The 26,142-nt window shown below is 53.8% G+C and overlaps 8 protein-coding genes across 8 annotated transcripts; 4 read left to right on the plus strand and 4 right to left on the minus strand.

Annotated features, from left to right (window-relative positions):
• Positions 1-111: 111 nt before the first annotated feature.
• On the plus strand, positions 112-1,369 carry CDEST_14588 (Putative cytochrome c oxidase, subunit VIa). Its single transcript, XM_062930744.1, has 4 exons — positions 112-368; positions 547-571; positions 795-962; positions 1,071-1,369. Exons 1-4 carry the CDS (start codon positions 221-223, stop codon positions 1,111-1,113), a joined length of 384 nt encoding a protein of 127 aa, XP_062786795.1. The 5' UTR covers positions 112-220; the 3' UTR covers positions 1,114-1,369.
• A 1-nt stretch (position 1,370) lies between these two features.
• On the minus strand, positions 1,371-4,211 carry CDEST_14589 (Putative anaphase-promoting complex subunit 5 domain-containing protein). Its single transcript, XM_062930745.1, has 3 exons — positions 3,113-4,211; positions 2,966-3,059; positions 1,371-2,916 (listed from the first exon to the last, which is right to left on the minus strand). The coding sequence occupies exons 1-3, from the start codon at positions 3,903-3,905 to the stop codon at positions 1,419-1,421; spliced, it is 2,385 nt and encodes a 794-aa protein (XP_062786796.1). The 5' UTR covers positions 3,906-4,211; the 3' UTR covers positions 1,371-1,418.
• Positions 4,212-4,314: 103 nt separating this feature from the next.
• On the minus strand, positions 4,315-5,879 carry CDEST_14590 (Putative complex I intermediate-associated protein 30). The gene is made up of 2 exons (XM_062930746.1): positions 5,529-5,879; positions 4,315-5,463 (listed from the first exon to the last, which is right to left on the minus strand). Exons 1-2 carry the CDS (start codon positions 5,605-5,607, stop codon positions 4,706-4,708), a joined length of 837 nt encoding a protein of 278 aa, XP_062786797.1. The 5' UTR covers positions 5,608-5,879; the 3' UTR covers positions 4,315-4,705.
• Positions 5,880-6,609: 730 nt separating this feature from the next.
• Positions 6,610-9,438, minus strand: CDEST_14591 (Putative RNA recognition motif domain, nucleotide-binding alpha-beta plait domain superfamily; the record flags this gene model as incomplete). The annotated part of the gene is made up of 6 exons (XM_062930747.1): positions 6,610-7,775; positions 7,835-8,399; positions 8,458-8,587; positions 8,645-8,920; positions 8,973-9,038; positions 9,188-9,438. 6 exons carry the CDS (start codon positions 9,436-9,438, stop codon positions 6,610-6,612), a joined length of 2,454 nt encoding a protein of 817 aa, XP_062786798.1.
• Positions 9,439-12,268: 2,830 nt separating this feature from the next.
• Positions 12,269-13,978, plus strand: CDEST_14592 (Putative sugar transporter, major facilitator transporter Str1/Tri12, MFS transporter superfamily; the record flags this gene model as incomplete). The annotated part of the gene is made up of 4 exons (XM_062930748.1): positions 12,269-12,493; positions 12,579-13,341; positions 13,393-13,773; positions 13,830-13,978. 4 exons carry the CDS (start codon positions 12,269-12,271, stop codon positions 13,976-13,978), a joined length of 1,518 nt encoding a protein of 505 aa, XP_062786799.1.
• A 69-nt stretch (positions 13,979-14,047) lies between these two features.
• Positions 14,048-14,395, plus strand: CDEST_14593 (uncharacterized protein; the record flags this gene model as incomplete). Its single annotated transcript, XM_062930749.1, has 1 exon — positions 14,048-14,395. The coding sequence occupies one exon, from the start codon at positions 14,048-14,050 to the stop codon at positions 14,393-14,395; it is 348 nt and encodes a 115-aa protein (XP_062786800.1).
• A 679-nt stretch (positions 14,396-15,074) lies between these two features.
• CDEST_14594 (Putative aspartate-semialdehyde dehydrogenase, semialdehyde dehydrogenase, NAD-binding protein) lies at positions 15,075-16,814 on the plus strand. The gene is made up of 3 exons (XM_062930750.1): positions 15,075-15,265; positions 15,426-15,680; positions 15,800-16,814. The coding sequence occupies exons 1-3, from the start codon at positions 15,238-15,240 to the stop codon at positions 16,600-16,602; spliced, it is 1,086 nt and encodes a 361-aa protein (XP_062786801.1). The 5' UTR covers positions 15,075-15,237; the 3' UTR covers positions 16,603-16,814.
• On the minus strand, positions 16,793-21,101 carry CDEST_14595 (Putative ML-like domain, transient receptor potential channel Flc/Pkd2). Its single transcript, XM_062930751.1, has 4 exons — positions 19,958-21,101; positions 19,884-19,904; positions 19,765-19,819; positions 16,793-19,714 (listed from the first exon to the last, which is right to left on the minus strand). Exons 1-4 carry the CDS (start codon positions 20,256-20,258, stop codon positions 17,278-17,280), a joined length of 2,814 nt encoding a protein of 937 aa, XP_062786802.1. The 5' UTR covers positions 20,259-21,101; the 3' UTR covers positions 16,793-17,277.
• Positions 21,102-26,142: the final 5,041 nt, after the last annotated feature.

Raw genomic sequence — 26,142 nt, forward strand, 5'->3', positions numbered from 1 at the left:
AAACCTTGAGTCCTAACGATCCAGGCCACAAGAAAAGGCCGTGACGCTGCCCACTAACCGAGCTCTGGGCCTGACGGCTCCATACCGGAAGTTCCAAAATGACCTGATCACCGAACCTCCTCACAAACCCTCTTGGAAACCCACCACCTCCGAGCCGCCGGCCGACCGAAACAAACGAAGAGCACAACCTCTCCCCTCTACCGATAAAGACAACCTCAAAATGCAGCGCCAGCTCCTCGCCGCCGCGGCGCGCGCCACCCGTGCCCCGGCCACCCGCTCCACCGTCCAGCGCCGCTTCGCCAGCACCACCGACAACGCCTTCATCAGGGAGCGCGAGGCCGCCAAGCACCACGCCGCCGGCACCACTGGTTCGTCCTCCGTCGCTTCCGTTCATCTATAGGGTCACCGTCCCCCGTGCTTCGGTTCAAGTCAATTGAAGCCAATTGACCCCGGATTAAGGAAGGGAGCCAAAGGGAATGGGGGGGTGGGGGGGAGAAGCAGAGATCAAAACCTGGAAAACAAAAGGCTAACCCGATTGACTACCAGCCCTTTGGCGCAAGATCTCCATTTAGTATGCATTCACCTGAACCCCATTGATCTCCTACCCAAGCATCGAATACCCCGTCTGCGAGATGCCCACCCAGGAAATCTTGTCCGCCTCCGACCACGAACACATTGGCATAGGGCGTGAGACGCATGTGACTCTGAGCGAACGCGGGGTTTGGTTTGGGGCAACATTTGGCAGGAGATTTTGCGACCGGACAGAAATGCTGACGAAATGTTCCTTTGCACAGCGCCTGCATCCCCGCCCTTGGCCTCGCCGCCGCCAACGCCTACGTCCTCTGGAACGAGCACTGGGAGCACTGGAGCCACCTCCCCCCTCTGGAGGAGCGCGTCGAGTACTCGTACCAGAACATCCGCACCAAGAACTACCAATGGGGCAACGGTGACAAGACCATCTTGTACGTATCCTCATCATCGTCCTTATTCTCTGTCTTTCCTCCTCCTTTCTCCTCTCCGGCGATATGGAAGAAGAGAACTCGGGAAAATGTGGCTAACACTCCAAACAGCTGGAACGACAACGTCAACTACCACAACAAGGACAAGGCCTAAATGTGCCCTGCAAGGGCAAGGAACCACGACCAGAGTGAACGTGACATCGCCACCGTAGGGGGACGAGAGGAGCGATCCAATAGACTCAGGAAGACACGCCTGTTAAGGGGTAGACTATTCTGTACATTTTCCCTATGTCACAGCAATCGAGAGACTGCGGCCTTTTTCAAAAATCCCATCGTAGGCGCTACTCATACACTTACCCCTCTCTACGTGATTCACTGTCTTTTGTCCTGTTCTCCTGCCATGCTGTCCCCAAGTGGTAGTGATGGGAGGGGATTAGAGGAAGGAAAAGAACAATATGCTCATATCGAAAGAGCTGCCGCATCCTTCCGCAAAGCCACATAAGCTGCCGCATAATCTGCCGCGAGAACCTTGTCTCCGGCGGCCTTCATGATGGTGGCCTTCTTGGCCATCATCTCGCACTGCCGCGTGACGTCCTCGATGCTCGAATAGTGGTCGAACGCCTTCTGGATCGCCCCCGTGGCCCGGGTCAGGTACTCCCTCCTCTTGGCTGATTGCGGTTCCATCTTGCCTGCCATGCCCATGGTGGCGTCGGCGAGGTACGAGTACAGCTGCCCACTCAGTGCCGCCGAATCGCACTCGAGGCTTCGCGGCAGGACGGCTGTGAGGAGCTGCGACGAGGCCTCGAACTCCCCCAACGACGTCAGGATATTGGCAATGGCGCCAACGGCCTGCCACAGACAAGATACCAGCCTCGCCCGCCAAGCCATGCTGGCCGCGCGCATGGCGATTGTGAACCCCCGCTGTGTCCGTCCACACTTGTCGTACAGATGGACCTTGATCAACATGAGCCTTACGCGGAGCGCAATGTCTCTCCTATCATCGTGCGTCGCCGCGAGCATGTCTTCGACCTTGTTGAAGGCCGCTTGCAGATCTCCTCGTCGGACGAGACAGTCTATATGGAGGAAGTCGACGACGAAGGACATGTCCGGCTCCAGGTCGTCCTTTTTGGACTGCAGAAGCTGCGAGAGGAGCTGCTCCGCGCCGTCGAGGTTGTTATGATGCAGGTCCCGCTTCAGCTTGATGATGCTGCGATACTTGAACCAGTATTGGCTCGGCTTCCACGACCGGAGCGAGTTCTCGTCTAGCGCCTCCATTTTCTGCAGTGCCTCGTCGAATTTACCTCGTGCAACCAGCTGTGATGCCAGGCGTGACGTGACCTTCAGCTCGTCGTCGAATATGGAGTGCCTCGCGTGACACCGCAAGAATATCTCGCAATCCATGGCCGAGAGCTGTGCAAGCCCCAGTCTGTCCCACAGGGCAATGAGGATGGAGAGCTGGGCGCCAAACATGTTCTTCATGTTCCGTTCGACAATGAGATGCGAGCTGCGAACCATGAGCTCAACCGAGGTGGCGACGCTCTCGCCGTTTGCCAGGCCAAGCTTCGCCTCGCTGAGCAACACTGACGCCCAAAGTGTCCACATACCCGTCTCCTTCGCTTTTACGCGGAGATATGACAGACTCTCCTTGGCCGTACCGAGCAGGCTGTCGGCCTCTAGGTCTCTGACCAGGTCCGGATGTGCTCTGCCAAAGTGGAAGAGCCAGCTGAGGGCAAAGTTCAGGCAGGTCATGTCGCGATTCTCGCGAGCCGTAGAGACGGTTTCGAGCATGGCCGCAACGGCGTCTCTGTAACAGCCAAAATCCGCCTGCAGGACAGCCAGGTTCATCAACGCGTACTGATAGAAGAGCCTGTCTCGACTCTGCATGGTATAATCAAAGTATTGATGAAGGAAGTCGAATGCGGTGGGATAGTCACCGGATCTCCAGGCGTCAAGAAAACTGGGCCTGGTCAGTTTGGGAATAGTCGGTGGTGAACTCGAGAACAAACCTCAGGTAGTGCCTCAAGCTGGGCACGAGAAAGCTGTCGCCGAGAAGGTCGTGAAATTGATTTCGGAGCTCCAAAGGTATCCGATTGCCGAATTCTGCATTTGTCAGTATTGGTGCCGCAACATCTTTCTCCGATGGCAGGGCTCACTTTGCATCTGCTCGATTTGGAACTCGAGCAAGAGCTCGATATCATCCGTGCTCACAGGCACAGTGGATGGAGTGCCACTCTTCACCATGTCTCCGTACACGACAGACGTGAGCGCGGCCACGCCATCCAAGTCCCATTCCGCCTGCTCGCCCGCCATGAGCACATGGTCGAAGCTCAGCCGACCGAACGAAGGGTTTCTTTTCCGCAGGTAACCCGCCGTGGGCTGCCGGTACTGCACGAAGTCCGTCCAGAGCTGAGTCGACTCGTGGAACTGCAACCGCGAAAACTCGAGCTGGCACCGCCTCACAAACTGACCCAGCGGCGAGTTCCTCGAAAGCGTGATACCCGGTTTCTGCTGCTGCTCCTGCCACAACTGTGCCGCGACTGCCTCGTCGCCCTCGGCCGCACGCCGCAGCTCCTCCTTGGTCTTGGCGAAGCACTGCGTCTGGCGGCCGAAGAAGTCGTGAAGTTGGTCGAGCGAGTTGATGCCCCATAGCTTCGCGAGAAAGGTGTCCCATAGCTTGCGGCCTGGCAGGCCGACGACGACGGAGTGGGCGCTTAGCAACTTCTCGAAATCCTTGATGCCTATGACGAGGCTGACGGCGTTCTCGGCCTTGCGCCATCGCGTATCTTTGCGGGCGGTGGTGATAAAGCTTTGCGGATCCGGGTCTAGCAGGTGGGATGTGACAAAGGAGAGCACGGGGATGATGGCCGTGGTGGGGACATGTCCGTCCGTGTAAAGCTCGATGAGGGCGAGGATGCCGATTTTGGCGGGCGTTAGGTATCGGGACATTGTGCTGGGGTCTCCGGGTCTTCGCACGATCCTGAATGAGGAATTTTTCTCTACTTTGAAATCTTCCTGACGACTGGTTCATCCGGTGGCGTGTGTTGAGCCTCGAGACACGCGGTCAACCATGTTTCCAAGGGCGCCGGCAGGTGAAAAGGTAGGCGCGTCGGCCGGCGCCAAACAATACAAGCAGGTGGGTTGGGCGAGTGAACGACAGGGCACTTGAACTAAGGCAGCCTTCGTTTTCAAGGTAATCTGACAGGCAAGAAACACAGCACACGATCTTCAGCCCGTCAGTCACAATGTTGTCAGTGAGGTTTCTGAGTGAAGTTGAGGGCTCCACCAAGGTTTCTGAGAAACATGATTGGCCACGGATATCCCGTCACAGAAAGCTCTCCCGCCCAAGCAGCGACCCGAGACCGTCCCTCAAAAATTTTGGAAACGCTTTTTGACACTTGACGTCGCGCGTTTCTCCTGGGTGTTCCGCTGAGGTTCATGGGTGTTGTATGTTTGTATGTTGGCACAGCAATAAAACATATTGCCGCATCATTTACGCCAATTGCCGTCTTATGTTCACGTTATGCTGCCATATCATACAGAGGGTCTGTTACAGTTCCCTGGCCAGGATCTTACCCTGCTGAACTTGCCGCTGCCTCCAAATCCCTTTGCCGAATGAACTCGGCTTCCCTCGCTAGATTAATGAAATCCCGAGAGAGTCTGCTCAACCAGTATTGGCCGTCTAGGCCCAGCCCAGTACTCCTCGCAGCATGGTCGAAGCCGTGTCTCCTGATTTCAGGACGCAAACTTCACCTTTCCCTCCACCGGATGCTCTTCCCCTCCCGATTTCTCAACTCGCTCTCCCTCGCTTCTCTGGCCTCCTGCGCAGCCATCATGTCCCCGTCACTCTCCTCCACCGCCTCTTCGACATCGTTCGTCGCCCAAATCCTTTCAATGCATAACTCAAACGGACCCGGCACACGATCCGTCAATCCCAGGCCGACAGTCGTGACCTTGGACCGCAGCATTTCCATCTGTGGTTCGACCACGAAGCCGTGATTCGTCCGCACAAAGCCGTTCCACCTGATGAACACCGTCTCCCATTCGCCCGGCCGCTTCGCGAACAGTCGGTGCTGGTGCAGGTCTGTTGGCACTACCGAGTCCGTCTGCAAATTGATGAAGTAGCTCCGCCGATCCGACTTTACGCGCAACGCAAGATATGAGTACGGGTCAATATCCCAGACCGCCTTGCCGAACAGAGTAGGCTTCTGGTCTGGCGTCCTCCATGCTGCGAACCCTGTGCGTTGGATCTTGGGGTCGTTTTTGGGGAGGTCGGTGGATATCGTGCCGTGGAACCGGGCGTAGCCTCGGGTGCTACTTGCCGGGCTGCTTTGCGACGAGGTCGTCGTTGTGGAGGGTAGAGAGGGGACCCATTCGAGGGCGCCGTGGGAGAAGCCGCCAATCTCTTGGTCAGTCATGATTTTGCAGTCGTCGGTAGAGCCAGGCGTGCGAAAGTCTTGAAGGACAAATGGGCCCGAGGGGCCCTTGATCCCTTCGGCTTTCACGGCTGCGACGGGCACGACAGGTTAGTGCTCCGTGAGGTCTGGGCAGTGGTACCAAGTTTGTTCTTACCAATACTTGCGCGCCGTTTGAATTCATCCATGGTTCGGGCCCAGATGCCTTTGTTCAACAGCGAGGGTGTTGCCCGCATCTTTTCGACGTCTAGCCGGCTGCGCCGACAGATTCGGTTTTTGGGTGTAGAGGACTGAGGGTCGAGGGAGCTCGGCTCACGAGCGCGATGCGCCTGGGGTTTCTGCAGTTCGTGTGACTTTTACGAGTCAGGCTGGCCGTTGTCCTCGACGGGATGGTTCGAATTGGTACAGAGAGCCGTGTGAGATTGCTTTGCTAAAGTGATATTCAGCTCTCGTAGGACTTATTTTCACTCGAATCGTTGCCATTGGAGCTTCTTCCATGAAGCTTGAGCTTTGAACCGGGACAAAGATGCCCCGTGCTCCGCTTCCATCCCTACCTCTTTTTGTCCCATGAAGTACACTCAAAAGTGATTCTGCGAGGTCCACGACATGCTTGCTTCCGATTGGAGTATCATGTGTTTTTTGTTTCCCATCCAAGCCTCAAGTCGTTTGTTATCTCGGATAGTTTTTTTCGGACAGCAATCATTTTTGTTCGATGAGCTTTTTGAGTCCGCCGTTTCCCGGCTTCACTCACCTTTGCGTACATGGGATCCATGGCATCTTCTGCTAGAAGCCGTAGACCATGAGACCAAAGACATCACGAAATCACGCGAGGAAAGACGCCCGTATTGATCTACTCAAGTGTGTATTTCTGACCATCTATCCGTAAAGGTAGTGTCCGCGACATCCTGAGTAAACGAAGACGGATGTGCCAATTGCACGTTCCAAACATCTGTATCTATAGCCCTGTCCTTGCTTGGTCTCTGTAACCGATCCACCGTCCTTGATCCTTGACGATCATCCCGAGTCCAAGAACCCGAACTGCCTACCGTGTCTGAGAACCCACACCGATTTTTGGGGTTGTTGTTTTTTTGGTTTTTGGTTGACGTAACAAAATGAGAAAAAGACCTGAGCAAAAGAAGGACATTCGAGAAGATAAAAAGAGGGGAAGCCCGAGGGTTTCAACGAAAGAGAAAGTGTGGTGTGGATGAAGACAGCAGCACGGCAAGGATGATTAGTTCTTAGTAGTTCCCGATCGAGCCCTCGCCGACGTAAGGCTGGCCATTCTCCGTCATGACAGGCTCAGACTGGGTGACATTGACTTGGTTAGTCTCGATCTGCTGGGCGGGGATGGACTGGGGAGCGAAGCCGCCGTTGGGGTGAGGCTGACGAACGGGCGACGAGAAAGCCGCAGCCGCGAATGCGGCGGGATCGACGGGGAACGGGGTCCAGAGAGGAGTGCCGTGACCGTAACCCCAGAAGGGCATGGGCGTCGCCTGCTGAGGAGTGATGAAGCCAACCGAGGATCCAGGGCCCTGTGAAAAAGCACCTTGGGAGAAGGCGCCCTGAGAGCAGGGGCTGCCAGCGTAGGGGCTCGGGTTGTAAGCCATGTTGTTATGCATGGGAGTGGCAGCCTGTACAGGGACAGGAGGAGGAGCCATGGGGTACTGCATGGGAGTCTGACCCATGTGCTGACCGGCGGACTGATGCATGTGCATGCCTTGGACCATCTGATGCTGGGTCTGAGAACAAATCTGCTGCTGAGCCAGCTGGGTAGGCATCTGCTGGTTCTGGATCTGGATAGGCATCTGAGCCTGCATCTGCTGCTGGACGGGGTGTATCTGAGCCTGTATGTGGTTCTGCATTCTCTGAACGTTATGCGTGCCCTGAGCATTCTGGCGAGCGTTCTGGCGAGCTTTGAGATGAGCATGAGCGTTCTGCTGCGCGTGGTCGCTAGAGGCCATCATGATGGCCTGGGTGGAATGGTGCGAAGCAGTCCGCATCATGGAAGGGGTGCCCTGGATACCCTGGCCATAGGACGTGGAAGAAGGTCCAGCCTCAATGGCCTTGGTGCCTCTCGGGCGGAAAGCAGGAGTGGAAGGAGGATTGCCGCCGTTAATATCCTCGTGGGAGCCATTGCAGTTGGAGCCATGACCCTGGCTGTAGTCATTGCCCGAGGTGTAGCCATTGCTCTGGTTGCGGGCGGGATCGCGGCGGCGCTTGTCAGTGCGACGTTCAACACGAATGAAGGATCCCTGGATGTTGTTCAGGTGCTGTTGAGCCTCGTCAGTCATCTCTTTATTGCCAATCGCCGGAAGACAGGCAGCAAAACTCACATAGCGCTCAATGGCAAGGTCGGGGTACGACGCGTTGGTGAACTCGACGAAAGCGATGAGCTTGGGGCCCTCTGCGCACTTGTCGTCAGTACTTAATCCCCATATGTTCCAAGAATGGAGGGATGCTTACCACGAGCGTACTCGAGGCGCTTGGCCTGAACCGACACAACGGCGCCGATATCCTCCATGAGGATTCGAACGTCGTTCTCGGTGAAAGTCAGGGGGAGGTCCCCAACGAAGATGGAGCGGCGATCGCGATCATAGTGGTCAAGAAAAGCGCGGTCAGAGTTGCGGGCTCTGGCCTGCATGGCCTTCTTGAAATCGAAGGGGTCGACTCTGTACGTCTTGTTGAGGCGGAACGCACGAAGGACCTGCTGGGACGGGTCGAAGACCTCGAACTGTACTCGGATCGTGACGGGAAGCTGAAGCTGCTCCCGAATCTGGGGATCAAGCTGGCGCAAGGTCTCGATCACGCCAAAGGGATGCAAGAGCTCGTTCGCCTCTTCCATGGTGATGTCCACTTGATCACGACGGTAGATGATGTACGTGCCTATGTCAATAAGTATCGGTGATAGTGGCGGATGAAAAACAAGGGCAATCTTACGGTTGGCTCGAACCGTCTCTGTGCGGCAGGGGCGACCGAGAATCACGGATCCCTTGCCGTTGATGCGAGCATCCTCAGCATGCTCCTTGGTCTGTGGAAGTGTCAGTATGAGAGCCTGGTTACCTCAGGTGTCCCAAGAAGAAACTCACGGTAAACTGGCAAAAGCCAAAGGGAAGACCCTGAGGATCGCGACGGATCTTGACGAAGACGACACCAAATCTCTGAAACTCCTTAATGACAGCCGCCTCGAGGGTGATGTCATCCTTGTACTCAGGCAGACTAATACGAAAGTTAGCTAGAATAACGAGAGTGATTACTTTGGAGGCTGATACTCACTTGGCAACGAAGATGCAAGCGCCGGTGGGGTAGGTTGCTTGAGGGTCGGACGGGTTGCGCATGGAGGAGGATCCGCCCTTGATGGGAGATCCGCCGACGTAATCGCCGCGACGAACGACGCCCTTGCCCTTGAAATCGGTGTTTTGAAGATGACCCTGACCGAGGCTGTAAGAGCCAGAAGGCACAATCGTAGAGCGCTGCTCAGAGCCGTCGACGGTGTCCTGGAAGACGTCATCCTCTTCGTCAGTGTCCTGAGGAGGGAACTTGTAGGTCCGTCTGCGAAGCGAGGTCAGAATACGACTAGGTTTCAATCTTCTGAATTGCTTACACAGTGGCCGTGGCGGACGAGGTAGGGCGCAGAGCTTGAGCTGCAGCCTGCGAACGGCGGGCGAAGCTGTTGAATCATGGTTAGCTACGGCTGGAAAATTGAGAGTCAGTAACACGATGAGTGAGACTTGCCTGGGACTTCCTCGGAGAGAGGAAGAATCCGCATGAACCGGGCGACGAGCGTCAGCCGCGGCACCGTCGTCGAGCAAGGCGTACGGATTGTTGTGGGCGACGAACGCGTCGGGACCCGTGAGTTTGACACCGCCACCGCGCTCAACATCCTCTGAAGAGGACGAATAGAACGAAGAGGTCTCGGACGACTTGCGAGAGTCCGGGTCTGTGGCCGAGAGGCGGCCAGGCTTCTTGGAGGAAGCCGACGCGGTCTTCATGATCTGCTCACGCTCATGCTGGGCGGTAAGTTTGTGAAGATGCTCCAAGAGCATCTTGTTGCCGGTAGAAGCGGGCATGATGGCCAATTGGGATTTTTGCAATCGTTATATTCGAAAGCGATGGGATTCAAGATGTGTTTGTGAAACGGGGAGCTTGAGGTTGGAGATGTTTCAACTCGAAGTTGAAGGAGGGGTTTGGTATGGAGAGGAGTGTAGAAGGCGGGGGATGGAGGGCGTAGAAGAGGAAACAAAACAACAAAGATGGATTATTTTCGAGAAAGGTGAAGACAAATTCGAAAGTGAAGAGAGCGTGGGAGGTATATTCCAGGCTGAGGGCTACCCTAGGGCTAGAAATATCTGGCTTTGAATCACGATGGCTGCTCTTGTCCTTCAAGCCCCTCACGATGACCACGAGAATGGCGAGAACAGTTTTGATGGTAGGACGGAAGGTACCGGCATGCTCTCGCCCTTCGTGAGCTTTGTAATGGTGGCTCTAGTCAGCCGGAGGCCAGCCTAACATGCCCATCCCCGAGGATGCCGCAGAATGAATCCACATAACTTGAGTTGAGCAAGGCAGACACAGAACAGCAAGAGTAATATTTCTTGTTGAAGACACTCGCCTATCATAGGTCTCAGCTGATAGCACTAACCAGTTTCTACTTCCCTTTACGGCCAAGGCATACTCAATAACGCATTAGAACAAGTGTGCAGTCGTAATCCTACTGGCTGTGAACTCACCTAGACTAACAGACTTTTTTCTGTATGAATTGTCTCTCCCTTTAACTTGAGGCTAGCTGCATTTCCAGGTTGTAGTTCTGTAATTGTGCTGTTCATAGAACGGAGCCAAGGGACTGCCTGTTCTCTTTGTCATGGTGAAATGCTTGTTGCATCAATGCCTTTCTTGAGCTTCTATAGTATTGAGAGACTGGCTGTGATTAGGCCGTTATCGTCAAAAAGTTAGATTGACACGCCCGCACGCACACACGTCGATATATACAAATATATGTGTACCTTACATGATTAGGGATGCATAGTAGGAGATGGAATCTAGCTATACTGGTTCTGATAGAGTGAGCTGCGGTGTGTAACTCTGTGACTATTCGGTTCTTGAACCTGGATTTAATATTGTGCTATTTTATCTCTTCATTTTGCTTACAACCAGTTTTCTATACTTGTTATGTTAAAGAGGCAAACACTCCAACATGCTAGGCTGTGTTATAATATTGGATTACTACTTTGAGTGCGAATGAGACAAATATGGCAAAATGAATAGAACAAAGCTGACTTGCAGCAAAGCTCAAAGAAAGTTCAGATCTGGAAAACTGGTTTCCTGTACAATTCTAGCGGTACAGGTTTAATGAAATCACAAGACAGAAGGCTTGTTGAGAAGTGGAACGGCAAGGAGACTTCAATGGTTTAGTATTAAGAGAGACACTTATCTTTGGACCTGCCTGGATATTAAACCGACATCGCGCCGCTGAAAAATATTAGTTAATGTTTCAGAGAAACTTCGCTTGAAACTTCCAGTAATACGCAAAATCCAGAGGATCAGACAATGGACTCAAGTTTCGCCTTTTCGGGACCAAGGTGGGGTTAGTCGAGCCTCCCCCAAGCTGGGAGGCCGAAAGGGATTCAGACCTGGTTGTAGAAGTGTCATGGGCAAAGGATTTTACCCTAGGTCAGGATTAATGCAATGAATTGTTAGATAATTGAGCGAAAAGAGGAATCACATATCAGGTGAGGATGTTGGGCGAGTAATCGAGATGTAGCCCTTGATAGACTGAGTTGTTGCCAATGGAATAATCCGAAGAGAAATGTCTGGAATACATAACTTTTATATTCATTTACTCAAGTACCTAAGTTTGGTATTAGAAGTCCGGGGGCCAACTATAGCAGGGATAAGGGTTCACTCCGATACACTTTGCGACTTCAGAGTGGTATGGCCTCGCTACCTCTCTTCCGAGTCTCTGAGGAAGTACACTAACTACCTACTCAAGCGTTCGAGTTTTACATGAAGGGTTTAATAGACATCGGAGAAAAACCTCGCTGTCATAGATTCCATTGCCACGACTAGCCGGAAACCAATGAGAGACCACCGATGTTGCACCTCCCCCTTCTTGTGTTTCTTGCCTCTGATCTTCATTGAAAGCCTCGAACCATCTTCCTGTCTTGTATTCGTACCTATCGGCCTACTAATTCTCCTTCATTTGGATGCTTCCCAGAGAAATTCACCACATCGAGGTCGAGTTTCGCCCATTCAGAGCCGCAGTCTATCCACCTACGTCAGATGGTCTCGGATCGTGTAGCAGAAGGATACCGCCCAGGTGACTGCTGTGATGTGCGGCCCATGAACATTCATACTCTTAGCCTGGGCTCCAGAGATCGTCCAGAAGCCGAAAAAGATATTTGTCTACCTTTTGGGACTGAGTGGCAACAAGCCAAGGCTGCTTTTTCCACGCATGGCCAGCCGTTTGTAGAGGCCGTGCCCTCCCCGGAGGTCAACAATCGAATCAACGTCAGGCAAGAGAATCATCCTCGGTACTTTCTATGAACAGATGCCTGTCTTTCGCTTGAATGTTCCTCATGAAGAATGTGCCTGGGAAGAGACTTCCTCTGCGCCAGGTAGAAAGCACTGCACCTTTCTGCTCTCTCTCCCGACTTTTGAATCTTCGACTACACACATACACACGTGCGCAAACATCAAAAAACTCATAATTCCTTTGCTTGTTTCTTTGGAATTATTGATTCTATTCCATTTATCCTCGCCTCTGAGACTGTCTGGGACCAAGTACGCCCGCCGAGCTCTAATCATTCCCAATCACACCATCCCAGTCTTCTCTTCGTTTTCGGAGTACTCCAACGCCAGGGAACCAAATCACACTCGGATATTGTAGATTGCTTGGTAGAAATGGCAGCCGCTTCATTCTCGGCAGACCCTGTCGATGTGGCAAGAAACCAGAGCGAGGGCGGCGCACGCGAGCACAACCGCCAAGATGCAAACACGGACGTCAGCAACTTACCTGGCAATGTTGAATCACTGATACATTTGGATGGGACAGCCCGTCAGATTGAACCCCAGATCCGTGGCCATCCCGAACATTGGTCCAACAGGACTTTCGTCTTCATCATGGTGGTAGGGAGCCTATCTGCCTAGGCAACATGGGCTACCCCGCGAGTTTTCACCGTTACTGACTGATATAGGCTCAAAATCTAGGAAGTTTTGCTGCTTGCTCGGGATGGGTGGCTTTTGCAAACAGCCGGTAGGTGTCTCAGTCTGCACTCTCGTCATATCATTTACCCTGAGCAGTAACCATGTCAACACGGAACTGCGTCTACCGGAAAATGACCATCAATTGTCCACCATGTGGTTGTTGGGCAGTTCCATTGGGTTCCTGCTAGTCGGTCGACTTTCGGATTTATATGGACGCAGGTGGTTCATTTTCTGCGCCTCCTTTCTCGGGGCCATCGGCAGCATCCTTGGCTGGTTTGGCAGCAGTATTGGGGTTCATTTCGCAGCCAATATTTGCAATGGTATTGCAGCAGCAGCCCAAATCTCATTCGCCTTCGTGGTCGGAGAGCTCGTCCCGGCCGAAGTCAGGGCGCTCTACTTCCCTGCCACACTCCTGGCTCCCTGTGTCGCCGCTTTTGTCCTCCCTGCCGTTACACCAACCGCTTCGCTCGATAACACTACAGCATGGCGTCGGAACTACTGCTTAGGTACCATCTGTGCATTCTTCTCTGCATGGGTATACCTTTGGTGTTACTTCCCACCGTCGTACAGACAGCTCAACGTCGCCGGAGGATCCATGCTCCAGATGGTCAAAAGCGTGGACATCATCGGCATCTTTTTCTTCATCTTCGGCTGCGTTTTAACGCTGTTTGGACTCTCTTGTATAGGGCCTGCGTACCAATGGGGAAGATACGAGGTGGTCGGTATGCTACTCGGCGGCGGTACATCTTTTTTGGTATTCATCATCCATGGTATGGCTCACATCAAGTTGGCTTCTTGAGACCCGGACTGACATCTCACAGAAGTGTTCTTTTGCAAGACGTCGGCCCTGTTGCCTCCAAAGCTGTTCAGAAATCGCCACTACGTTGCCCTTGTCAACAATGCTGCCTTCGCTTCCATGACGTATTCGGTTGTCTATGTCTTCTGGCCAACCATCGTAGGGAAAGTCTTTGATGAGAACCCGGATGCCATCTCGAACGCCATTGCTTGGCAAGAGGCCATTCTGGGCGGCTCGCTCTGGTACGGCATGGCTCTCGCAGGCACCTTTCTAAGTTTGTTTCACCTAGCTAAATCAATATGCCTTATTTCGGCATCTGTGGCCATGATTGTGCTGGGCTGCTTGGGCGGCATGCAATTGGATGAACTGATCCAAATCACAGTATTAATAGCCTTGTTGTGCGTAGGTAAGTGACGAATCATGGAATTCCAAGCCTCCTTTTCTTCTGCTAACCCCTCTTAGCCATTGGTTTCATCGAGAATGTTGCGATTACAGGCGTGACATATGTCTGGGACGCACAGGACATTGGGCTGGCTTTCGGCGTTCTTGGTTGCCTGTGTAGCCTGGGCTGTGCTTTCGCCCAGGTCGGGTTCGCTTCTATCTTGGACTAGCAGCTCAGCGAGAAGTTGCCGCTATACGCCGATCCGGTGGCCCGACAAGCTGGCCTTCCAACTTCTTCCATGGAGTCTCTCTACGCTGCCATCAAGACAGGCAAAGTATGGGAAGTGCCACGTGTTGACTCGAGCATCACTGATGCGGTACGCAGTGCGGTCCCAAGAGCATACGCTGGCTCATTCAAGATGGTCTTCCTCGTCTCCATCTTATTTGCAGGTACGGTATGGGTCAGCGCTTTGTATGTGCCAGACGTAAAGAGGTTCATGGTACCGGCCGTCGTAAGAAGGCTCCAGAGGCCCAGAGGTATTTTCAAGAGAGTTCCAGAGGGGCTCTCAGAGGGGATAACCGCCGAGATGATGGAGAACAAAGAATCGAGTTGGGAGACATGCCGCAGCCTGAATGGATCTGAATGATACGAAGATTGACCGCGTCCGTCTGGATGAAGGTTTGAGGAGGTCGAGTTGAGCAATTGTTTTGTTGTAAAGAATAGCCAGTTGAAACAATGACAGACTACGCAGAGGCTGCCCTTTGGTTCACTCCGTCGGGTCAAACTCGAGAGACGTAATGAAGATATTACAAATGGCAAGGCTGGGAAACTTGCAAAACTTGTGATGGATGTATGGGCGGTTGCATGTATTTGGCAATGCCTCAATAATTGGTTCCAAACCAATAGCGGCGCTTCAGAGTTGTTGGTGGTCCGAGGTATCATTCATGTCCGCGGAGTTATAGATAACAGAAGCGACCTCGACGGCCGGGCCGCGACTTGTCTAACAATGACAGATGCCGGCCGGCCTTTGGTTCGGCGGGTGAGAACAGGGGTTTGAGCAGATGCCGCGGGACAGACAAAGACCCCAAAGTTTCCCCCCTTTAGTCCCCTCTTTAGGTCGTGAGAGAAGCCAATTCCCAATCAAACCCAGGCATTTTAGTCCCCTGGAAGAAGGGTTCCGGCCGTGCGACAGCACCCTGCAAACCTCAGAAGCGCAAGCTCCGATGGCGGGGCATGGCGGGGTGCTCCCGACGTCGCTCTCACCCGCATAAAAAAAAAACACTGGACCGCCGCCTCCGGGTACGCCACACTCCCCGTCTTGACTCACCATCGTCAACCATTCATATTACAACTAAATTTCCCCCAATCTACGAACGTCTTTTACTCTCTCCCTCTCTCTCTTTCTGTTCGTAGTGATTACTGTTTTTGACAATTGATACCCCTCGATACCCCTTCCCTCCCTCTCTCTCTCTTGACCAAACATCCACCATGGGCGAATTCCCGGTAAAGAAGTGCGGTACGTTTTTGGACCCCTCCCCCGCCCCGCCATCGCGCTCCGTCACCGGATGATGGTCATCGACGTGCAAACCACGAAACCCGCGACCCCGAGAACCTCTCACGGCACGAATCAAGAATTGGGACAGTTTGCGCTGACACGAAAGGGGAAACCGACGCAGGCGTCCTCGGGTGCACCGGCTCCGTCGGCCAGCGCTTTATCCTTCTGCTCTCGCAGCACCCGTACCTCAAGCTCGTCGCCGTCGGCGCCTCCTCCCGCTCGGCCGGCAAGAAATACCGCGACGCCGTGCGGTGGAAGCAGGCCTCACCCATGGGCGCCGTGGCCGACCTCGTCGTGCGTGAGTGCAAGGCTTCCGAGTTCAGCGACTGCGACGTCGTCTTTAGCGGTCTGGACTCGGACGTTGCTGGCGAAATTGGTGAGACCCCCCCCCCCCCCCCCCCCCCCCCCTCATCGCCTCACTTGGGGCCGATTCGGAAAATCGCCCACAGCAGACGCATAGCAGCATCAGACTGACTAACCCGTGACAACGCACAGAGATGGAATTCCTCAAAGCCAACCTGGCCGTCTTCTCCAACGCCAAGAACTACCGCCGCGACCCCCTCGTCCCCCTCGTTGTCCCTACCGTCAACTTGCCTCACCTCGACCTTATCCCCCACCAGCGCAAGCACCACGGTCTCGAGAAGGGCTTTCTCGTCTGCAACTCCAACTGCGCCGTCATCGGCCTCGTCATCCCCTTCGCCGCTCTCCAGGCCGCCTTCGGCCCCGTCGACCAGGTTTCTGTCGTCACCATGCAGGCCGTTTCTGGCGCGGGCTACCCCGGCGTTTCCTCCATGGACATGATCGATAACGTCGTGCCTTTCATCTCGGGCGAGGAGGACAAGCTCGAGACCGAGGCCCAGAAGATCCTCGGCACCATTACCTCGGACCTCACCGCCTTCGAGGACCAGGCCGATCTCAAGGTCAGCGCCTCGTGCAACCGCGTCCCCGTCCTCGACGGCCATACTGCCTGTGTCTCGCTCAGGTTCGCTCGCCGTCCGGCCCCTTCGGCTGAGGACGTCAAGAAGGCCCTGCGCGAGTACGTCTCCGACGCTCAGCGCCTCGGCTGCCCCTCAGCTCCCGAGAGCCCTATCGTCGTCTTCGACGAGCCCGACCGCCCTCAGCCCCGCCTCGACCGCGACCTCGGTCGCGGCTACAGCGTTAGCGTCGGCCGCGTGCGCGAGGACGAGAGCGGCATCTTCGACCTCAAGTTCGTCGCCCTCAGCCACAATACCGTCATCGGCGCCGCTGGCTCCTCCATCCTCAATGCCGAGGCCGCCGTTCTCAAGGGCTTTGTCTAGGCCAGGGAGCATGTGCGTAGAGTAAAGGTTGAATTTATGAAAGGACATTAAAAACATATACATACATGCATATACTATCGAGGTGTAAACGGTGCGTGTCTGGTTGGGTTTACGGCATGGAAAATGAAAGGGAAAGAGCCGTATTAAAAAGGCGCACTTTGAAAATCGGCTAGGTAGATGATGAAAAATGGCTTCAAGCGTATTTGATATTCGATTTCGGTGCGAGATAATCAAGTGACGGCGCGTGGAAGAGCTTCTAGAATATTGACGCTGACTATTGATAATCTAGGTCTACTTACGTTTGCTCTACTCAATCTCTATGTCAAGAACCAATCGGCCCGTTGTGTCTATCCGCAAAAGTATGTCCATGGGCCTCCATGCCAAAGATATGTATGTGCACAACCTAGCGGGAACGAACATGAGCCCAACCCTTCTTCTCAGTGCCATTACACAAACGGTATTATTTCCCTTTCAAAATTGACTATTCCCACCAACGCCTCATAATCATTCCTCATGTATATCGTCCAAACCCCGAGGGCCTGCGTACGCAATGCAATGCCGCAGCAACGAAACCGGTCTTGGATCGCCACCAAAGGCTTCGTCCTAAGCCTGTGATGTGGTTTTTTACTTGTTTATTGAAGCCGGAGCCTGTTGATTCTGCCTGTGTCTCAAGGCTTATTTATGTGTCTTCTCTTCGATGGGCGAGGCATCGCCCTTGGTTTCGTGGTACTTCTCGTCCGTCTCGTTGATTGGCGAAATGGCCACAGCATTGGCCTTGTCGCTGGTTCTTTCGAGACCGACCATTTCACCAGGCGTCATAACGTTCTCCTCTGGAACCTCCTCTGTTGGGGTCATGAGGCGGCGCAATTCGTTGGTCGATGCTGCCCGCTCAGGGACCGGCGAGTTGTTGGCAGAGCGACCCAAATTAGGCTTCGAATCGGAGTGCGAAACCTGCCTCCACGAGCCGTTGCGCTGGTGACCGAAACTGCTGCGGTGCGCGAGCGATGACGCGGATTGATCGGCATCCCACTCAGCGAAATCGGCTGAGCTCCAGGAGGTTCGGTGCGGTCTGGCGCGGCGCGGCAAGCTACCAACCGAATAACGCGAACTGACACTATTCGTCCGGCTTCGTCGGGTATTGGTTCCTGGAGCAAACTGAATCACCGAGGCATTTTGCGGACGGATGATGTCTCCAACTTCGTCCTCGTCGTCATCCTCAATCTTGCGTGTCCGGCGGACGCTGTTGACCGAAAAGTACGGCTGCGGCGGTTCCTGAGGCTCCTGCGGCTCAGGCTTTGGCGGCGGGGGAAGGTCAGTGGCTCTGGCTTGTACATGTTCGTAGTACCTGATGCGGGTGGTGTCCAGCTTTTCGGGGAAATTCTCGCGATTCCGGTAGAGTGACATCCACGACGATACGAGGCCCAGGACGACAAGAATCAGAACCGCGACGACGAGAAATCCCTGAACAACGATGATGATTATACCAAAGACCGTTGACATGATGCGACCGATGGCGAAATCGGGCAGGAAGGCAATGGAAAACCCAGCCGTAGCAACCTTGGTAATGCCCAGCATCCAGATCGCCAAAGACGTATTTCTTTGACCCTCGAATGGGGTCAATTTGACGAATACGATAAAAGCGATGATCTCGAAAACGAAGAGCCCGTATACTTGAGCGAGTGGACTTCGGGCACCGCCACCGATGAAACAAGCGCGGATGAACTGGTAGCTGAGCCAACACGAAAAGAACCACCACCTTGTGCGGCGATACCGAGCCGAGAGCCAGCCAAACCTCTTGATGTAAGCCTCGTCTTGGTGGACACTCGTTCGGTTGGGATCGTCGTCGATAAATTGAATCTTGAAAAACGGCATGGATCCGTAGCGTTTGGCGGTCGTTTCCTCCTCTCCAATCTTGCTAGCACGCGTTGTGGCAACCGCTGGAACGGAGCCGAAAAGCTTGCCCTGCTCGAACATGATCGTATCGGGTCCCATTTTGTATTTCCCAGAGCGGAGGCGGAAGAAGCAGGCATATGCTACAATGCCTCCAACGCCCACCAGCAACAGGATGAAAACCACCGCTGCAACAGCCGTCGGGCCGGCTGGCGCGCGGATGTTGAACTGGAACAACGCTAGAGTCATCAGGGGGAAGAAAGATATGAGAAGGGTTCGAAGAATCCCTGCCGCCAGGTATCCGCCAAGGTGGTTGCGAAAGTAGAGAAAGCGATCCTGGTTCAGCAACTTCACCCCAACCAGTATGTCCAGGGTGAATTTAAAGACAGCGATGGAGACGACAACCAGTCCGATAACAACCAACCACCAAATGAGACCCAGAGTGAAAGCATCAGCGGCCGGGATACCCAGGGCTGACAGGTCACCAGCAAAGCCAATCCATTTGCCAGGCATAGGCATTCCTGGGGAGACGGGGTGACCTGCCCAGTAATATTCGTACGGATTGCTCGTGTTGTATTCCCGAACTGCTCGCTGGATGAGGGTGTTGATGGGCATGGTATTGCTGGGGGCGGACAAAGTGTCGAGTGAGCGGCCGTAAATTTGCTGTATAAGGCCACCGCCAGTGCTGATAACGGCAGATCCCGCACCGCCTACTTGACTGGCATTACCAGTGACGCCAGCGAATCCGTCGATCGAGCTCACCATTTTCTCGCTGTATATCATGCCAGCTGCCCAACCAAAATTGCTCCACCATGCAGGCAGAACACTGGGCCAGTTGACAGACAGAGCGCCTGAGAAGAAGATGGTCTGGAACGTCTCAAAAATGACCAGGACTGACAACGAATGGGCGTAGTGTGTTCTCATATGAGGGATGCTGACGCCGTATATCGCAGTGGCGAAAGAGGCCAGAATGGCGGCCACAGTGAAAACACCTAGTATCGATGATATGGCCGCCGGGTGGGAAAAGCTATTGCCGTTGCGCATGACGGCTTGGAAACAGCCGATCTGAGTTTGACTGGAATTTGCAAATATCTGAACCCGGGCGGAACCTTCGAAATCGGGAATGTCGAGAGCAATGGATGGAATGCCGTCGATTTGTGCCGGTGTGAGTCTGAACTCGGCAAATGCAGTGATGGGATTGCTGGCGTTCAAAGGGCACAGACTGGGAAGGTTAGCAAACTGGTTCGAACGGGCGCAACGACCTAGACGCACCTAGCAATATTTGCCATGCATGGATTAAAGTTCATCTCGAATCTCGTCTCGCCGTCTGCCTCAAGTCAGCACACCCCGTCCTTCCTTTTCAGGTTCGTCCCAAGTTGAATCAAGCTCACAAGCTTCGACATTGATATGCACTGTATCACAATCAGCATGAGCACATTTTCCCGGGCGTTTGCTCGAAACATACTCATCAAAGACTCGTTCCTAATGTTGGTGGTTCCGTCCAGGTGAAACTGAACCGTCATGTTGTCGGCATAATAGGCGGCATCGAATTTGGTGATGTTGAACAAGCTCTGTCCTCCGAGACAATCGCCAAAATCACCGGTGTAGAGGCCTGGCCTTCGGTTGACGGCGAGCTCTTTGGTATTGCCGTCTTTGTCTTGTCCAGTAATGTAGACAGTTTCGGTAGCTGCCATAGTTGTCGTGAGGAAGGCGCACAAGATGATTATGGCCGCGGCCAGCGATGCTGGACTTCGTAGCCGAGCCATCGTAGGCAGTGGTCGTAGAGGATAGGGGGGAAGACGAGTCGGGGGCTCGTGGGCCCTGTTATGCCCGTAGAGATGCCGATGTTCGTGCAGGCCGGGTCTGCGAAGAGTCGTTGTTTGGCAGACGGTGCAACGGCGGCTGATATGTATCGAACAGCAGGATTTCAAGTAAAGATGGCAAGAGGCATAGAGGCCTTAAACGTTGTCGATGCTTTAATTTCGTCCGGGTCTATCGTTGTCCGGAGAGCGCGGAACTTCATAAGCGGGCTTTCCGAGGCAGCGGGAACCGCTCTAGTGAATGGTGGAGAGCTCAGGGTCTCTCTTCCCGAGTCGTGATGGAGCCGTTTGGGAGCGTGTCGACTGGGGGTCCCAATTGACCGGCACGTTTCCGCTGGCGGAAGTCGCGCTGCCCTACGTGTGGTAGCTACGACGCACTTGCCGTTAATTGATGCCTTGAGAAAGATCGAAATGTTTGCTGCAAGCTTGACGTGATTCGGCTTGTGGTGAGAATTGCAGGAGAGGTGTTGAAGAGGATGTGCAGACCAGTGCCGGGGGAAGTGCAAGATATTGCTTGATTTGCAGGGGTACAGGCCTTTGAGGGGCAAGAATTTCCCCAAACCGGCGACAGAGCCGATGGCAAGGATGGGCCGGCAAGAGGGATGCAGTCGTGTTTCTGTGTGATTGAGCCAGACAAGGTAGCCGCCAGCGCAGTGTTGATACGATGCAGTAATGAATCGAGGCAGTACGGACAGGCGCAGGTGAAGGCAGAGGCTTTTCACTTGGTACGGTGTACGGATACCTGATGGATGATGGGGTCGGAGGAGAGAATCAGATCAGAGTCCATCATTAGGTCTGGGGAAGAAGCAAATGAACGAACGGTGGCATGGGGCGGATTGGTCGGCCAGAGAGCTCGTATTCATATGATTCTACAGCGGTACGGCGGGCGGCAATAGAGGTAGCGAGAGTGCGTGAGCAGCTCTTGTCTCGATTGGAATGCCATGTCCATGGGCCCCGGACTGGAACCGCAGAAAGACATGGGCTATATTCTCTTGGCCGGTTTCCTCTGCAACTGACTTGCCCGAAACTGGTCGAAACCAGGATTCGGGCAGGGGTTGCCTCGCCAGAATGGGACAAGACGGCAAGTGCTGGACAGTGTACGGGTAGTGCGTGTATGTGTGTGTAAGTGTGTGTTTGTCTTGAGCTAATTGACGAGCACGCAAGGGAAGATGTGAGGATACATGAAGCAAGCGGGAGTAGCGAGCAAACTAGAACAAGGCTTGATGGGCTCAGCCAAACAGCGGCAGCAACTGTACGGATAATATCGTCATCAGCATCTGGACGGAAGCTAAACAAGTCAGCACATGCCAATGTCGCGCGCACGCAACTTACATTCCCCCATAGTGTATGTGTGTAAATGCTTTTCTACCTATCACCATCCTGCCGAGTCACATGTCCATTACTGCAAGGAACTATCTGTCAACTCGTAGCTGCAAATGCGCATTGTGTATACAAACAAGATGAACAGGAGATGATACCTTGTGCAACCCTTATGACTGCGCACCTTGCAGGAACAAGCCCTGGAAAGCCAGTCTCGGCCCTGTGGGAAACACTTGCGGATCGGTCGGACCGCAAGATGAACATGGGTATGGCTCGATTGCCACCGCCTTTTACCCGCTTTTAAGCTTGTTATCGGTACGTACCGGGCGACCTGACGGGTGGTCCATGCCTCAATGGCACCACCGCACAGATCTAGCTGTCAAAGTTATCTTATCTTGTCTCTCCCATACCCTGACTCACCCATGGACAGGTCTGGACCGTCAGCATTTGACGTTTCCCTCTCTGTCTTCGCCCAGACGGTACGGTACCAATGCTCCGATGTGCTTGGGTGGACCGCATCGCCGTTATTCTTTCTCTTCTTACCTCGTAACTCTTTCTACGGATACACTGTCTCTATACCTATAAGCCCTCGAGGACCGACCCTCGCGGACATGATACTTTTGCCCGCCATCGGTTTGTTTACAACACCGCCGCAAACCCACTTGGCTCAAAACCCCTCGGCCAGACTGAAACCAGCCACCCGACCGACTACTGCCAACCACTCATTGCTGCCGAGAAGGAACGCTACCGACGTAAGCGCAGCTTGCGGCATCCAAAGATCCCGGTCTCTCACTGTCTGTCGACATCTGTACGTCGGTTTTGGCATTCCTCATAGCCGACCGTTCTGTTCCATACGGAGTCGGCCTTGGATGCCTGGACTAAGCCCAGCACCGGTAACGTCGGGCGTGAGTACGCAGCGTCTTCTCAACCGTTGCCTCGTGGTTCGAGAAGCATGCCAACCCCTCCACCCCCTTGCCTCGCTCCACCACGGCGGGAAAACCATTCCACTCGAAGCCTACCCCCAACCACCCAGGAGCTTGACACGATGCTCAGTGCCCAATTCGATCGTTTGCCCTCCCGATCTAGCCGGGATAGTCTATTACTCTGCTGTTGCCAAACGCCATTAAACTCCTCACTGCAGATCTGCGTGTCAACCTACCAACCATTCGTGGACATTGCGACTCCATTCACTCTCACCCTAAAACACTATTGGATGGTCGGGCTTTAGCTGCTTCATCGGTCCGCCCGGGTTGCTTCCACCAACTGTCGATACGTTTTGAGCCGCCTCAGCTTTCAATTCGCATCCGCTTACTGTCTCTGCAGTTTCATACACAGTATCCAACAATAAGACAAAGGGGCTTGGCGTCTGTATCTGATGGCATTTGTAAACTGGACTAGATGTCATGGCCTTTGTCTGTGGACTTATTGTTGGCCTGGCAGTGGGCTCTTTACTCATACATTCCACATAAGATACGCAAAGACTGCAGAGGAACCATGACCCAACCCTTTGATGTGATATACAAGCAAATGTGGGATTCGGTCTTGAGTCTAACTCTTAGACCTCCCCGCAAACTTAGTGTGGGAGGTCGAATGCCATGATGTCTACCGGCCAACTATCACCCGTTCCCCATCCCCGCTGAGTCTGTTCCGTTCACAAGACTGCTCTCTCTCTCTCTCACTTTGGAAGTTTCCGAGACTTGGTGGGCAAGTTAACTTGTCCCTTATGCGGCCCACTTGGCCTGCCAGTGAAGCGACAAGCGCGAGCACAACAAGCAAACCCTCTACCTTGCATTCCAATTGTCGAGACCGGACTCTTTCGATGCAAAACTGGTCGGATCATTTGTCCAACCATGCGTGAGGGTCGAAGCCTCAACTGTCTGCCAGACTTCGTTACTGACTTATTTAGCACGCCACTTTCAGATGGTCTCCCAAAGAGGGTGCTAGCATTTGTTCATCGAACTAGGTTTTTACAAACGCACAGCCAATTTGGACATAGCACCGACATCAAACCCGACACAAATGTCAAGTAGGGCTCGTTCATAGCCCAGTACAATACTACTAACATCAGACCAAACCCGAGGGCGTCTGCTGGTGGAATAAAACCAGGAACTGAACAACGACTGCGATGGAGATATACTTAATCAATCTCGATATATTTATTGGTTTGCCGAAGCAAAAGCAGTTCAAGTCCTGGACGATAGACAGCCGCACGCATTTGCAGGGACGGGGAATCTTGGTTGGCACCAAGGTTAACGTTGTCAAGCGGAATCACCTCGTGGCGAAATGAGAACCGTCTTGCGAACGCTTGATTCTAGGCATCCTGGGTTGCAAGTGAACAGGCTCAATACTCTGTACCGAATCAGTTGTTTCCCAGTGTACCAGCCAAGGACCTTGTGAAAAAAACTTTCGATGACCATTTAACCAGACTGGACGGGTGTGCTCTGAATTGAACAAGGCCCCGCGATTTTAGATTGAAGCACCACGTTGATGCCAGCACGTTGAAGAGCATACTACAGCCATGAACTTTGACCGTCCTGTAGCTTTCCGACCGGTCTAGATGGTTAGGTCTGGTACTAAAATATGCAACGGAGCAAAATTAGGTCGGCCTCTGGACTATGAAGGGCGGCTTCGAGTCCTTTTCTGATGGACCCTAGTTCTTGACTTGACACCCTCGGCACCTAAGCGAAGCATCGTCCGCTTGGTCATACTGAACGGGACCCACTACATAGATGCCGCACTTTTGAACGAGTTTCCCCATCGGTTTCCTCTTCTGGCGTCATAGGAGAGAATTCGAGTTTTCGCTTCCCGATGTTGGGTGTGGAACAAAGTGGACGAAACTCCATAGAGACAAGCCCAATGAGACGAGAATAGTCACCGTGGTCATTGGCTAATGGTATTCCGCAGCGGCGGATCTTCAGGAACTAGTTTTCGGGAACTTGGTTGCTTGTGGAGTCTGGCGGCAACAGAGTGGACTCGGAATGTCATCAATGTCAAGACAATTGCAACCCGGGTGGGAAAACTGGGGGTAAGGATCTCGGTGTACGAAGCGACATCGGGCTAAACCCCGCAGCCGGCAACCGGCTACCGACAGCCGCAGAGCCGATCGACGCGGACGTCGGAGGATACCCCACTATCTAGACCGAGCTGACCGAGACGTGTCTTCACGTCGTTAGAACACAGAGAGGCCCGGATCTATGATCAGGAATGACAGACATGATCTGCAGACTGCCAAATATGCTTCTGTCAAAGACTCTTACCCAAAGCATCGGGTCACTGTAAAAAAGACCGCGATATCGGCTTGTACCGCCTGTACCGCCTCTTATCTCGTATCATCACTGCCAAGACGCACCCTGAAGGCCCGGCGAGAAACGGCACATTACTACTGCAGAATGCATTGGTTGGCATCCAAAGAGCTCATAGTGCCCCGGGATGATACAAAGCACATTGTCATGTGGTTTTGGGGTCTTGTTGGTGCCGCCAAGGGCGTGATGCGCTTGGTCTCTCAGCCATCCCGCGCGTAGGCGGCGCGTGGGCGGGTGAGGTTGAGTTTACGGGTGTCTAGTCCGTGGCCAAGGGCTGGGCACCAGCACGCCAGATGAGGCTGGAATTGCAACTTTTGACGACTTTCTGCAGCAGCCACGGCCTCTACTGGAGCTTTCTTCTTGCGACCGCCCTTTCTGGACACTGGGTTGAGGGTACAGCGTGGCGCCGGGTCCCTGGAAGTTGGTCTCGGTGAGCTCAAGCCACATTTGGCGGGGTATCCTGTCGACCATCGACGCTCCTCGTGCTATCATCAACCCGCCGACGAAGGCCCTGGGACAGGTGTCGCGGGGTCTCTGACGTCCGATCACATCAACAGTATCTTTCGCTCTTCTTTTGCTCCTTTAACCTCGCGCTTGACGTGGCAGCTTCCTCTGTTTTGGGTCTGGTCTACTTACTACGTGTATCTCTCCTTCTCTCTCTTGACTATTACCAATCCCCCCGTCCCGTCCCGGCACAAAGGAGTTGCCGGACCACCGAGCCGCGAATTAGCAAAAAAGCGACCCCACGACTTCATGGATCTCCCATGGATCCGGTCTCCGTGTCAGCCATGCAACCGCATGGAGCAGCAGACTTTTTCCGCGGCAACCAAGCGCCAGTGGTCCCTATTTGGAGACGGGATGGACCATACGGGCACTTATCGTGGCGAACATGACTTAGTCGTGGCTCCCAGTAAGGGGGAAGCTACTAACAGATACATACCTACACACAGTCACCCACGCATAGCATGCCGCCAAGGAGGGTACATGTGCAAGGTAGCGATCACGTCATTTGAACTAAACAGCCTCCATTTTTACCTTGGACGACGGGGTGTAGCAACAACGCAAGGCCGATTTGACGCCGGCAACGAGCGACAATTTTCTCTCACTTTGTAGTCGAGCCCGCATTTCGCAGCTCCAGTCACAAGGAATAAAAGGACAAGCCTGTCCTCCTCTCCCGTCCCTCCCGTTGACTCTCCTTCTCCTGCTGG

This window comes from Colletotrichum destructivum, chromosome 10, assembly GCF_034447905.1.
Source record: "Colletotrichum destructivum chromosome 10, complete sequence".
Lineage (NCBI taxonomy): Eukaryota > Fungi > Ascomycota > Sordariomycetes > Glomerellales > Glomerellaceae > Colletotrichum > Colletotrichum destructivum.